General features: G+C 56.7%; 1 protein-coding gene across 1 annotated transcript; it reads right to left on the bottom strand.

The window, feature by feature from the left end:
* Positions 1-64: 64 nt before the first annotated feature.
* TSPAN1 (tetraspanin 1) lies at positions 65-11,203 on the bottom strand. The gene is made up of 8 exons (XM_077824143.1): positions 11,090-11,203; positions 10,578-10,642; positions 5,786-5,986; positions 5,177-5,251; positions 4,149-4,247; positions 3,435-3,578; positions 1,930-2,013; positions 65-1,082 (listed from the first exon to the last, which is right to left on the bottom strand). The coding sequence occupies exons 2-8, from the start codon at positions 10,632-10,634 to the stop codon at positions 1,029-1,031; spliced, it is 714 nt and encodes a 237-aa protein (XP_077680269.1). The 5' UTR covers positions 10,635-10,642; positions 11,090-11,203; the 3' UTR covers positions 65-1,028.
* Positions 11,204-11,516: the final 313 nt, after the last annotated feature.

Genomic DNA, 11,516 nt, shown 5'->3' on the forward strand with positions numbered 1-11,516 from the left:
CAGCAAAGTACCGAGACTGGAGAGTTGATGCAGCACGACAGTAGTCCGCGCTCAAGTCCTTGGTTCAAAGAGTTTATTGGAACATCTTGTGCACAAACCTTCATTCCACATTCAGAAAATAATTTACACTTGAGATTATAAATTAATTGGGGGAGGGGGGAGTTCTTCACAGTGTAAAAATATACAGGACAGACTCAGTCTGCCGGGGCTTCCCGGCAAGCTCCCGGCATGGCATTGTGCCATCTAACCCAGCCCCAGGCCTTCAAGCGGGAGGGTGTGGAAGCTGACGAGATGAGGGTGGCCCGGGAGAGAGTTGAAGGGAGAGAGACAAGGAAAAAGTCAAGGCCAGAGCAGCCCGAGGCCCTTTCCCTCTGGCCTACATGCTTAAAGCAAGAAGGAAGTGATGGCCCGTCTTAGCTTGGCTGGATGTTCTCTCCCACCCCATGAGGTCTAAGCCTTCTCCACTAATCTAGACTCTTCTGCCAGTTAGCAGTAGCTTCATCATAGTCACTGGAAGACTCTTGGTTCACACCAGCTGATCACGGGTTAGAATCTAGTTCTGTGTACTAGAGACTGGGCCAAAGGGTCTCGTGAACAAGGAGGGCTGGGAAGACTAGCACGAGCAGCAGTCTGGGATGGTCATCTCCTAGCAAGATCACCCCACAGCTAGCTAGGATCACATAGGCCACGGAGGGGACAGAGCAGCATCTGTAGCCCCTTCAGTCTTTGGCACAATAGCTCCGGGGTGAAACAGAAGCTCTTTCCACTTCGGAAGTGTTTGTATGTACACGTTATCGATACGTCACGCTAGCTAATATATATATATAGAGAGAGAGATATATACACACACAAACACACACTCTACGGCTGTCAGCTCAGGAGATCATTTAGAAACGAATCACAGTGCATAGGACAGAGAGTGTGTTGGGCCCAAGAAATGTTTGATTCTCAAAATAGAAAATGAGGCAAGAATGTATCGTTCGTCCTCTTCCGCCCAGGGGAAAAGGACTCGCTGCCTTCTTCAGGCCTCACTTCTTATCCAGCTGGCAGTACAGGTACATGGACACCACCATGGCTGCAAGCTAAAGAGAGGTAAGTAGGTTTAATATCTCCTGCTGCCCAGGGAGGCCTTTTCTTCTTTCTCCACGTTGGCTAGATACATCCTCTACATCATGCAACTGTAACCCACGGGTCAGCGTGTCTTGTGCCCCAGTCTATAGAGGAGACGGGTCTGTTGTGGCTCTCCGATAGCCAGCCTGGCCCTTTAACTCAAGCTTTTGTATCTAGAGGTCCCGGGTTCGATCTGTGGGAACAGCCAAGATGGCGCGGCTCTGCCACCCAGCCGCCATCGTCCTCCCTCTCCTGTTGCTTCCCCCTCACGAACGCCGGGGTCGGTTTGGGAAGCGGGCCCGGAGGGTCAAGGCCGGGCGCAGGCTGAGGGTCAAGACTAGATGTCAGGCTGCCTCGGTGGTTCCCATCCGCCCCGGCTGAGTGGCTCCCACTGCAGTGAGCGAGCGCCCTTGTGCCATGTCATCAAGTAGGTGTTGCCACCTTTATTTCTGTCCCTTCTATCCCCTGGCCTCCCCGCCTCCTCTTGTTTTGTGGCTCCCCATCCCTGATCCCCACTCAAGCGCCAGGCTCCGGGGGCCCGGGCAGGGGTTGGAGCCATTGGTGGTCACAGCTGCTCGGACAGCGTGGCTGGGCTGGGCACCCCAGGAGCAGAGGAAATGAGCCTGAGCCTGCAGCCCGGGAGGAGGAGAGCTCAGAGGTGGTCAGTGGGCACCCTTGCAGTTCAGGAGCGACTCTACCCTCTCCCCTGCTGGGCGGGCCCTTTGTCTGGGGCAGTGGAGGGGAGGCAGTGGGACGGCAGCTGTGTAGACCTACGTCCCCGCCCAGTTTCTGCAGCCAGGAGCCAGCTGGGGGACTTACCTCTAACGCACAGATCCCCACCGCCACGCCCCCCACCACACCCGCGTTCTTGCGAACGTCGCTCAGCAGCTGCTGGAAGCAACCCTAGGGGGAAATGGAAACCAGCATGGTTAGAAAGAGCCGGGGCCAAGCACGCAACGGAAGCTGGTTGGAGCAAGGCAGCTGAATGCCCGGTCAGCTGAAGGACGCAGCTAGCCCTCTAGTCCCCCTGATGCTCTGTGGGTTTGCTGGCACCGAGCGACCTGCTGAGAGCTTCTGAAGAGAGTCCCAAAGTGAGTGCTGACTCTGTTGGTTGAGAAGGGCAGGAGTGCGCCTGGCTGTGCCCTGGCGGTATATACCAAGCAGGACACCCGGAGTAAACGGGCACTTCAGGGATCAGTAAGGCTCAGTTCAGCTTCCCAGCTGAGAGGAGTTGATGATTTTTGGGTGCCTAACTAGAAACACCCAGGAGGACCCCAATATTAACAGGATTCAGGAAGTCAAGCTGCTTTGAGGGGTCTTGATTTGGGCACAGCCTCCCCCCCCCCCCACACACACACACCCTCCCACTCCCAAATTAAAAGCACCCAGTCTTGGCCACTTCCACTAGATGTCCAGAAATGCACTGGAAGGTAATTGCAACACCGGCTCTGTTCCACAGCTGAGAATAACTCCAAGCAGAAAGGTCAGAGCTCACGCAGTGGGTTAAGTAGGATTTGTAGGTCCTACATGACTATACCGAATAGTGCTGGGTCAGCTACTTTTGTTTCACGTGAGCTATAGAGTCTAGTTACTAACACAGTCACTAAGAGGGTCAAACAGCGCTAGGTTTGAATGCCATATATTGTGTGCATGTGATGGTTTGCAAGGGGACTCGGCTTTGGAGGAGATTTGGGCCTCGTTGCTGGATCAATGTGATATGCACATTAAATACATTTGTATTCCGAGTGCATTCATAATGGCCTGGACTGTTGCTTCTACACACAACTCCCTCCCACCCATCCCCGGTGAGGTCTTCCATGACCCTATGATTTTTCGGTCAAGTGTCTAAAGAACCTTTGTATAAAGAGAATAACTCAGGGACGATTCCTATTAGAATCTAGACAAAATCCCCTAGACCAGGCCAGAGTCATCTGCAGGGTCAGCTTTGCTCATGTATACCACCTACAGGCCTTCAAGCCTTTCACAAGACATGTCCTCATCCCCACGCTTACAGGTAGGGAAGAGATGTAGAGGGGGCAAGTGACTTGGCCACGGTTGTCGCGCAAGGCAGTTGCAGAGATGGGAACAGAAGATAAGCTCAGTCCCCCAGTGCAGAACAAACCTGCTCCTCCTCTGCCTTACGCCAAACTTCTGTGATTCACAAACTAGTCCCACCTCCCTCTCCGATGGGAAGGGGACATCCCCAGACACTCCAAGAGCAGATGTCAGAGAGGGACAGTGGCCCAGTTTCCACAGCAAAACCCACGCCCTTCTGGCAGTGTGGGGTCCCGCAGCCATAAGGCAAAGCTGTTGCATCTCCATACCGGGAGTTTGCTGTTTTGTGCTTCTGTCTCGTTGCACAAGGCGTTGACGGAGTTGCAGCAGAACGGTGGGTACATGTCGCCATGTTCCTTGTAGTAGTAAGAGTCCGTGAAGTCTGTGTAGTTCGTCAAGCCGCAGCATTTCACCTGGGAGGAGGAGGAAGAGGAGTGAGAGCAAGGAACAGAACGTGCCCAACACCCTCCAGCATGTCCCAGCCGGAGACCTCAAAAAGCTCCGCAGCCAGATTACAAACCGGTTAATCTAGGGGGCTGTCTCTGCCCCGCAGTGGCGGATGAAGCCGTCTGGGGCGATGGGGCAGCCGCAGCCCGGTACAGCCAGGTAGGACAGGATTGGAAGCACTAAGGGATCATGCATCCAGCCGAAACTGGGAGGAAGGCAGAATGTCATTCCCCAAGTTGGAGCTGGGCCAGGATTCGGGGTCCAGCCCCGACTCTTGAGAGAAGAGCCGCGGGGCCTTTGACGACCACAACTTGTCAGAGGCCCCTGCAGCCTTGTGCGCTTTGTGCCGGTGGCCACGGCTGCCCAATGGGCGGCACGGTGTGGTTCCGCAGAGAGGAGCGAGGTGGGTTCCAGACCCTTGCACCCCCTGTGCACTTGAATTTTAAAGTCTGTTGCCCCATCCCGGGAAGGCCCCCCTCAATCTCAAACCAGAGACGCCCCTGAGCTGAGCGACGGGCCCACGCAGGCCGGCTCACCTTAGACATGGTGGTGTTCCAGATCTGCGTCACTTCAGTAACCTTCCCATACTGATTCTTCAGTGTTGGAGTCACTGTTGTTTGTAGGATGTTCTCCGCCTAGAAGAGAGTTCAGATGCCATCACAGCGGGCATTAGACCAACGGCCTGGCACGCACACGGGGAGAGGCCAAGGCTTAAAGGGGTTCTTGGAGAATCCTGGCGTCCCTACAGGCCAGCGTCCAGGTACGCCGGCAACCCGCTACATGTGGGAGGGGAGCTGCCATGGCTATGCCAGGCAGGTGGGCAAGCAGGGGGAGTTTGTTGTGCTGGCCCCTTTCTCCAGCAACGGGCTCACTGTGTGGCAGGCTGAAGAGTTCCCCGGTTACGTAAGACGCGTGAGGTCCGGAAGCAGGAAGTGAGAACAGGAACGACCGTCCCCGAGCGGGTGAGAACAGACACCACCCGGGCCTGTGGCATGGGACGTTCCTGCCCGCAGCTCAGGATTGCTGCCACGGAGAGTGGGCCGGAGCTGTCATCTGCTTTGCCATCGCCTGCAGCGTTCGTTCTTCCGCCTCCGTTTCACTTCCCAGGACTCACGCTGCAGTGTGCATACTATTGATGCTGCAGGGGATGGGCGGGGGGGGGATTGAATAGACTAAATCCACCTCCCCCCAACACCGGGCAGCCTCGCCCCCCCACCCACACAGGGCTGCGTTGCACCAGGCCTTGCGACTGGGTGCCAGGCTGTTTTCCGTGCAGGACGGAGGAATTAATTGCCGAGAGGGACTAGCCCCAGGGATAGGGCCTTCCCGCCCAGGGCATGTTTCCCTCCTGCCCCACGGACACCGTGAGTGAGGCCAGACCCTCAGCACCCACTGTTACGCCTGCTCCTCCGAGGAGCGGTTCGTGAACGGTAACCACCCCTCAGGGAGGACCGATCTCCGCTCCTCCGGCATCCCCCTTAGCACAAGGCCTAGAGCACAGTCCTTCCAGGAACGGGCACAGGAGGCCGCCGAGCGACCTGTCCCTCCCACCCCCCCGACTTACGAGAGATGTGTAGACCAGTGCCACCACCGCAGCAGCGATCTCAGCGATGAAGATGATCAGCACGATCGAGAAGAACTGGAGGAGACACAACCCAGAGGTCAGAGACGGGACGGAGTCCAGGCCCATCTAGCTGGGGCGGGCCACAGCGCTGCCAGCTTCCTGTGGTGGTTAGCAGGGCTGGGTGCAGCCCCGGGGAGAAACTTGGGAGAAGCCAAGCTGGCTTCAAGCTAGTTCACAAGCAGGCGACAAAGGGGACGAGAGAGAGTTACCATGGGGATCTCCCACGACTCGGGCAAGACAGGGTTTACTATCGAGCAGGGAACCTTTCGTCCAAAGAAACAAGTCTCTTGCCGTGGAGCATGGGATTTTGAGGGGGTCACTCCCCTCCTGGGATCAAATATACCCCGTTTCAAGGCAGCAGCTGTGTCCCACCCTTGTGCAGACTGAGATCGCAAATGCAGACCCAGGCCACTGGCCTGACAGACCCCAACTCCCTACTGGAGGTACAAAGCCCACTTCTTCCACCATCCTACCCCACGTGCAGCTGGACAAGCGGGTTAGGCTGACCGAGCGAGCGCGGCTTCCCGCCGCCCGGAGCTGGAGATTTACCATGATCAGGAGGCATTTGCTCTCTTTCTGGGCCCCACAGCATCCCAGGAAGCCGAGCACCACCAGGATGGCACCGATGATGATGAGGAAGTAGCTGACGTTCACAAACTGCAAGGCGCTGCTGGAACCAAATATGCTGGAGAACGAGCTCCCGTCCACGGCGACCCAGATCCCCACGCCCAGGAGCGCCCCTCCGCCAAGCTAGGAGGCGAGAGAAAGGCGCGTGTTATTTCAGAGGTGGCTGGGAAAGGTCTAAGGGACATGACATTGACAGGAGCTAGAAATGCGAGACCATCTTCTCCTTTCACTTCTAGTTGTGAACGTTCTGATCTCAGGGCTAACTGCAACTTTCCTTCCCCTCCAGCTCACGGGTTACTCTGCTCTCCCCAGCACGCACTGATGACCCAGGGCTGGCCCTTTCGCGAAACAGGAGAAGGGCTCCTGGAGCAGATTAGAGGTCCCCTGATTTGGGGGATAATCTCCGGTGAGTTAGCAAGCATGCAAAGGGGTGCCATCCAGCTCCCCGAGAGCAACCACAAGCTCCCCATGAAACACGGTCAATCCCTAACAGGGCGAGGCCCTGACCACTGGTCTCTATGGAGACAGATCGTGTTGTCAGTTCACCCAAGTGCCCAGGGGCAGGGTTCACAGTAGGCAAGGAAGCCAGTGTGATTTGTTTTGGCTCAGAGGCGGGGCTGGGGGCCCTGTGTTTTGCACAAGGGAGATTCGGAGACCCCCGATTAGGCTGGGAACAGCTGCTCGGTCACTGGCCAGGGCCGTTTCTGGCAGGGCTTTGGAGCTCTGCGCCGGATCCACTCCAGCTCCAGACAAAAACCTGCAGCTCCATTGCTCTGGAGCTGCTCCGGGCTCTGCTCCAAAGCCCTGGTTTCTGGAACAGGGAGACCCAGGAAAGCTCTGACGTGGCACGCGGGTCTCGGGGAACTTCCTGATTTCTACCCTAGGGTCAGTCATTTCCTCTGATTAATGCCAGCTCTGTTCCCGGCCCTGGCGGAGGAGATTACAACCCTCTACTTTCCTGGACAGGTCTTTGTACTTCCATTCCAGCACGGGGTGGGGCAGATAAACCCCGATACAAGAATAATGCTTTGCTGGCAGGGTGGGAAGGAGAGCCAGGCCATTGCACCAGCCTCACCCACTCCACTCAGTTCCTTGCCTGGGATGGGGTCATTACACACAACACTCGGTGAAGGGCCCCTCACACTGGAGGGAAAGGGCCTGAAGTCAGTGCCCGGCCCTGCAAGAGTGATCAGTACCCAAGTGTGCCATCAAAGTTTCCCCCACACACATACCCCATCAACATCTCGCCCCCTCCTCATCCTCCTACCTACCTCCCTGTCCTCATTTAAATTCCTCCCCGAGTCTCCAATGACACCCTCAGATGCATTTGCCTAAAAGCCCCTCCCAAGCCATTCCTCCCCATAGACTAAGGTCAGAAGGGACCATCACAATCATCTAGTCTGACCTCCTGCACATTGCAGGCCAAAGAACCTCACCCACCCACTCCTGTGATAGACCCCGAACCTCTGGCTGAGTTACTGACGTCCTCAAATCATGGTTTAAAAACTTCAGGTTTCAGAGAATCCACTATTGACAACGGTTTAAACCTGCAGGTGACCCAGGCCCCATACTGCAGAGGAACGTGAAAACGCCCCAGGGTCTCTGCCAATCTGACCAAGGGGGAAATTCTTTCCCAACCCCAAATATGGTGATAAGTTAGACCCTGAGCATGTGGGCAAGACCCAGCAGCCAGACACCTGGGAAAGAATTCTCTGTAGTAACACAGAGCCCTCCCCATCTAGTGTCCCATCACCAGCCATTGGAGCTATTTGCTGGTAGTAGTCGCAGATCAGCGACATGCCATTGGAGGCAGCCCCATCATCCGATCCCCTCCATACACGTATCCAGCTCAGTCTTGAAGCCAATTAGGTGTTCTACCCGCCCGGCTCCCCTTGGAAGGCTGCGTTTTCCTCCCAGCGCCTTTCAGAACTGGGACCATCAGAGCAGAGACATCTCCACAAGAAGACCGCAGGGCAGGTCAGATCACCCCGGAGGAGCACAATGTCTCGGGCCGGGAGGGCAGAACCCCCGTCCCTGCTTCGGCGTCCAAGTGAACAAGTGTCCTGGAGCCTCCGGTGTTTTGCAGCTATCTTAGGACCTGACTAGCCACAGGCTTCAGCAGAGGTCGGGCCGGCCTCAGCTTCGGCGCAAGCCAGGAGGAGAGCACCCACGCTTCCGCATTCAGAGGCACTGCCCCTGGGGATCAGACAAGCTTCCCGCTGTGAAGGTCCGTGCCGAGGGACATGGCCCTCAGCCCGTCTCTGAAGGCCGCAGCAAGAGCGGTTGGGAGACGAAAGGAAGAATCACGCAGGCCAAGGAGCTTTCCCGGGCTGATCATTCCAACCACATTGGGCTAGCGGGGACCTGGGCAGCCAGCCTCCCTATCCGTGTCTCCTAGCCAAGCCCAGGGGGAGAAACACACTGAAGAGAACTATTTCCCTCTGGCTGGGAGAACGGCTTCTCCAGGGGAGACGCTGCAGGGGCCGAGCAGCTCCATCGTCCGTCCCCCCCAGAGCCACAGAGACAGCTCTGCCTTTGAACACAAGCCAGCTGAGTGAGAACAGGCGGCCTTGTCCACCGGGCAAACAAAGCCATGGCCTTTGGGGCGGGGGAAACATCACCGGGGAGTCACTCGTCACCTCCATTATAACTCCCACAACTGAGCTTTTCTCATTGGAGCCGGAGCAGAGGGGGACGGAGAAACCCTACAGCAGAGCCACCTGAGAGGAGCAGACACGTCAGCCCGCTGGGGGGAAAGAGACGGAACCATTGTTATTGCATCTCAGCGCTGTCAGGGTTTTGGAGCCACTGGCTCCGCCCGCCAGGATTTGGACTTGACGCTATTCGTGGCCAGGTGCCCCTGGGAACGTGGGGGAAAAACAGTCAGTAACTGGAAAGACAGCAGCAGATCCCAGTAGATCCTCGGGGCCAGTGGAGGGCAGAGAGAGCTACAAACCAGAGCTGGCTGGAAAAAGAATGGAATTCCTTCCCACCCCACCCCTCTGCTGAAAGTGTAGACAAAACAAGAGTGGGTTTTCTGATGGCTCGCCCCCGACCCCCAGGACAGCAGACACTTCCCCTGGATTTTCAATTAAAGGGGAATTTTCCATTAGAAAAAAAAGGGCGGGGGTTGATGGAAGCTTTCTGGCCAGCCCAATAACAACGTCACACCTGGCAAAGTGAGAGAGGCAGAGCACCTCCTGTCCGGCCCGGGAGTCCGCTCGGGAGAGGCCGGAGGGGGAAAGAAGAGAGGGCAGGGCCGTCAGCCCCGCTTTCTAATCCTCCCCAAGTATAACTCGGTGCAGTTCTAATCCAGCCAGCGTCGGCTGCCACCTTTGTGAATCGAGGCAACCGACGAGCCCCAAGTTGGAGGGGTCAGAACAGAGCGAAACTGCAGACAAACCGTCTAACCAGCATGGGCCCCGCCAGCCCTGGTCCCTGAGCAGCTGTTCTGCCATGTATCCCTGTGGCTTTCCAGGGTCCCCCACACTGATGGCAGGGCCAGTAGCCAAGCACAGAGGCCACGAGGGCAGAATCCCTGCCATGAGGGCTCGTACTGTGCCGAGGGAGTGAAAGAGACAGAGAAAATAAAACACACTTCTGCGGTGATGGAGCTCCCGGGGTCCAGATAGATTTCCACCAGCGGGGTGGCCTGGCTGGACGCAGGTTGCAAAGGAGTAAGAGCTTTTGGATGGATCCTGGTGTCACTGCACCCCCCTGCTCTCCTTCCAATGCCACCGGTGAGATTGTTGCCTACGGCATGGGAGGAGAACAATCAGTGACCATCAGAGACAGTCTCAGTCTGGAGCCATAGCCCCCGGAAATCCTGGCAGCTTGGCCTTGTTCAAAGCAAATCCAGGTGCCAGGAACAGGCTGTAGCAGAGCGTCCTGTTCTGGCCAACTCTGGAGTGGGGGTCTTAGGGAAAGGGGGCTGGTTATAGCCCGCCCGTGCCCTGGAGAAGACCATACTGGAGAAGTAGCTTACATTTCCTATGCGGCTAGCTGCCTAATTTAGGTGATCGCCTGGGGGTCTGGTCCACTGGAGGTTGCAGAGGGCAATACGCTCCAACGTAGAAACAGAATGCTTAAGGTCTGACATCGTCTATCAGCGTCACAGCCCTACAGCCACCCCCGAGAGCCTCGGAGCAAGCCATTTTGCCAAGCAAGCCTAGACTGAAACGGATCAACTTGGCTGGGACCCTTTAAAACTTAAACCCAGCATTGAACAGTCCTATCAACCCCCAGCGTTCCGAGAGCCCCAGCCAGGCCTCCCGCCCGTACTCTGGTTAACTCGTTAAAGCTAGCCGTGCGGACGCTACAGGGCGGGCTGCCTCCGCCCTGCGGCGTGCTGGCTAGCGAGGGTGCCACCGGCGTGAGTGCGTCCACACAAGATGCCCCTCACCGCCCTGCCCGCTGTGCAGACGCACACTTGGCCTGAATTCATAGGAAGGAGCACACCGAGAAAGGGGCTCTGGAAAGCACTGCAAACAGCTGGTCCAGCCAGAGTCCCAGCCCAGCACCTGCAACAGGCCCCGTGAGGGGCAGTCAGTGCTCTCATCCCGAAGTGCCCCGGGGCCAGCAGAGCTTTGGCAACAAGGGCAGGGTCATTTTTTTTTAAAAAAATAATCAGCACCACAGTCTCCGGGCATTTGCTGGCGTTGAAATCTAGCCCCGGTGACGAAGAGAAACAGCCTGAAACGCGGCTGGTACTTACAAATATGGCCAGGTTAAACAAGATCATCATCACCTTGAGGAAACTGAAACAGCCCATCTTTGCTCCTGAAAAGAAATCAGAGAGATTAGCGCAGCACCAGGGGTTAATGCAGTCCTCACCCCCTCGGAGAGAGAAGTTTTAGGGCAGACCAGTGCCTCACACAGCAGTGAGCCCTTTAGCAAGTCCCGGAGGCTGCTCAGTTACCTTCCAGGGGGGCTTTTAAACACTAGGGAAGACCCCAACTTCTCCCCTCTGTGGCAGAGAGAAAGAGGAAGCAGAGGCAAATCAATTTCTCTTTGACTGTTGCTCAAAGAGTCCAAGGGAAGTTTCCCAGCCCAGCTGCAGCGGCCCTCAAGTCTCCACTCCTCTCTCAGAGAAGAGGTGGGGGGTTGTACCCCCAGCCCCACGCCCTTCTCAGGAGGGGCAAAGATCGGAACCTCGCTGGGTTTCTCATGCAAATCAAGCCCCCCACCTGCAGAAGGGAAGGGTCACGCTGGGAATGCAGGGCTCACCTTAGTGATCAGATCCAGAGGGGCCAAAAAATAAAATCCAAAGCAGCCTCGAGAACCCAACCCAGGCGATGCTCCTGTCCCTCTGGGAGCCTGTCCTACCTGACCCAGACCCAGCCCTGCTTTCCTGGAACCAGGTGCTGTGCCCTGCTTCTTAAGGGAGCCTAAGTGGCAGCTGTCTCCTCCAATCAGAAACTTCCCCCTTCCAGCCCAATCAAATCCCTTAGGGGATGGGCCGCTGCTCACAAACTTTGTTTTTAGTCGGTTGTAGGAGTCGCTGAAGGATTCTCTTGAGTCCTTGCTGGCCCCTAGCGGCTGCAGGGAGATATTGCTTCCTGCTCTGCTCTTTGGGCCCAGATCCCCCAAGGGGTTTTCGGTTTGATCCCTTTCAGTGGCTGGGCCACAGAGCTGGGGTTAGGGGCCTGGTTTT

The sequence above is a fragment of the Eretmochelys imbricata genome, chromosome 8 (assembly GCF_965152235.1).
Source record: "Eretmochelys imbricata isolate rEreImb1 chromosome 8, rEreImb1.hap1, whole genome shotgun sequence".
NCBI lineage: Eukaryota > Metazoa > Chordata > Testudines > Cheloniidae > Eretmochelys > Eretmochelys imbricata.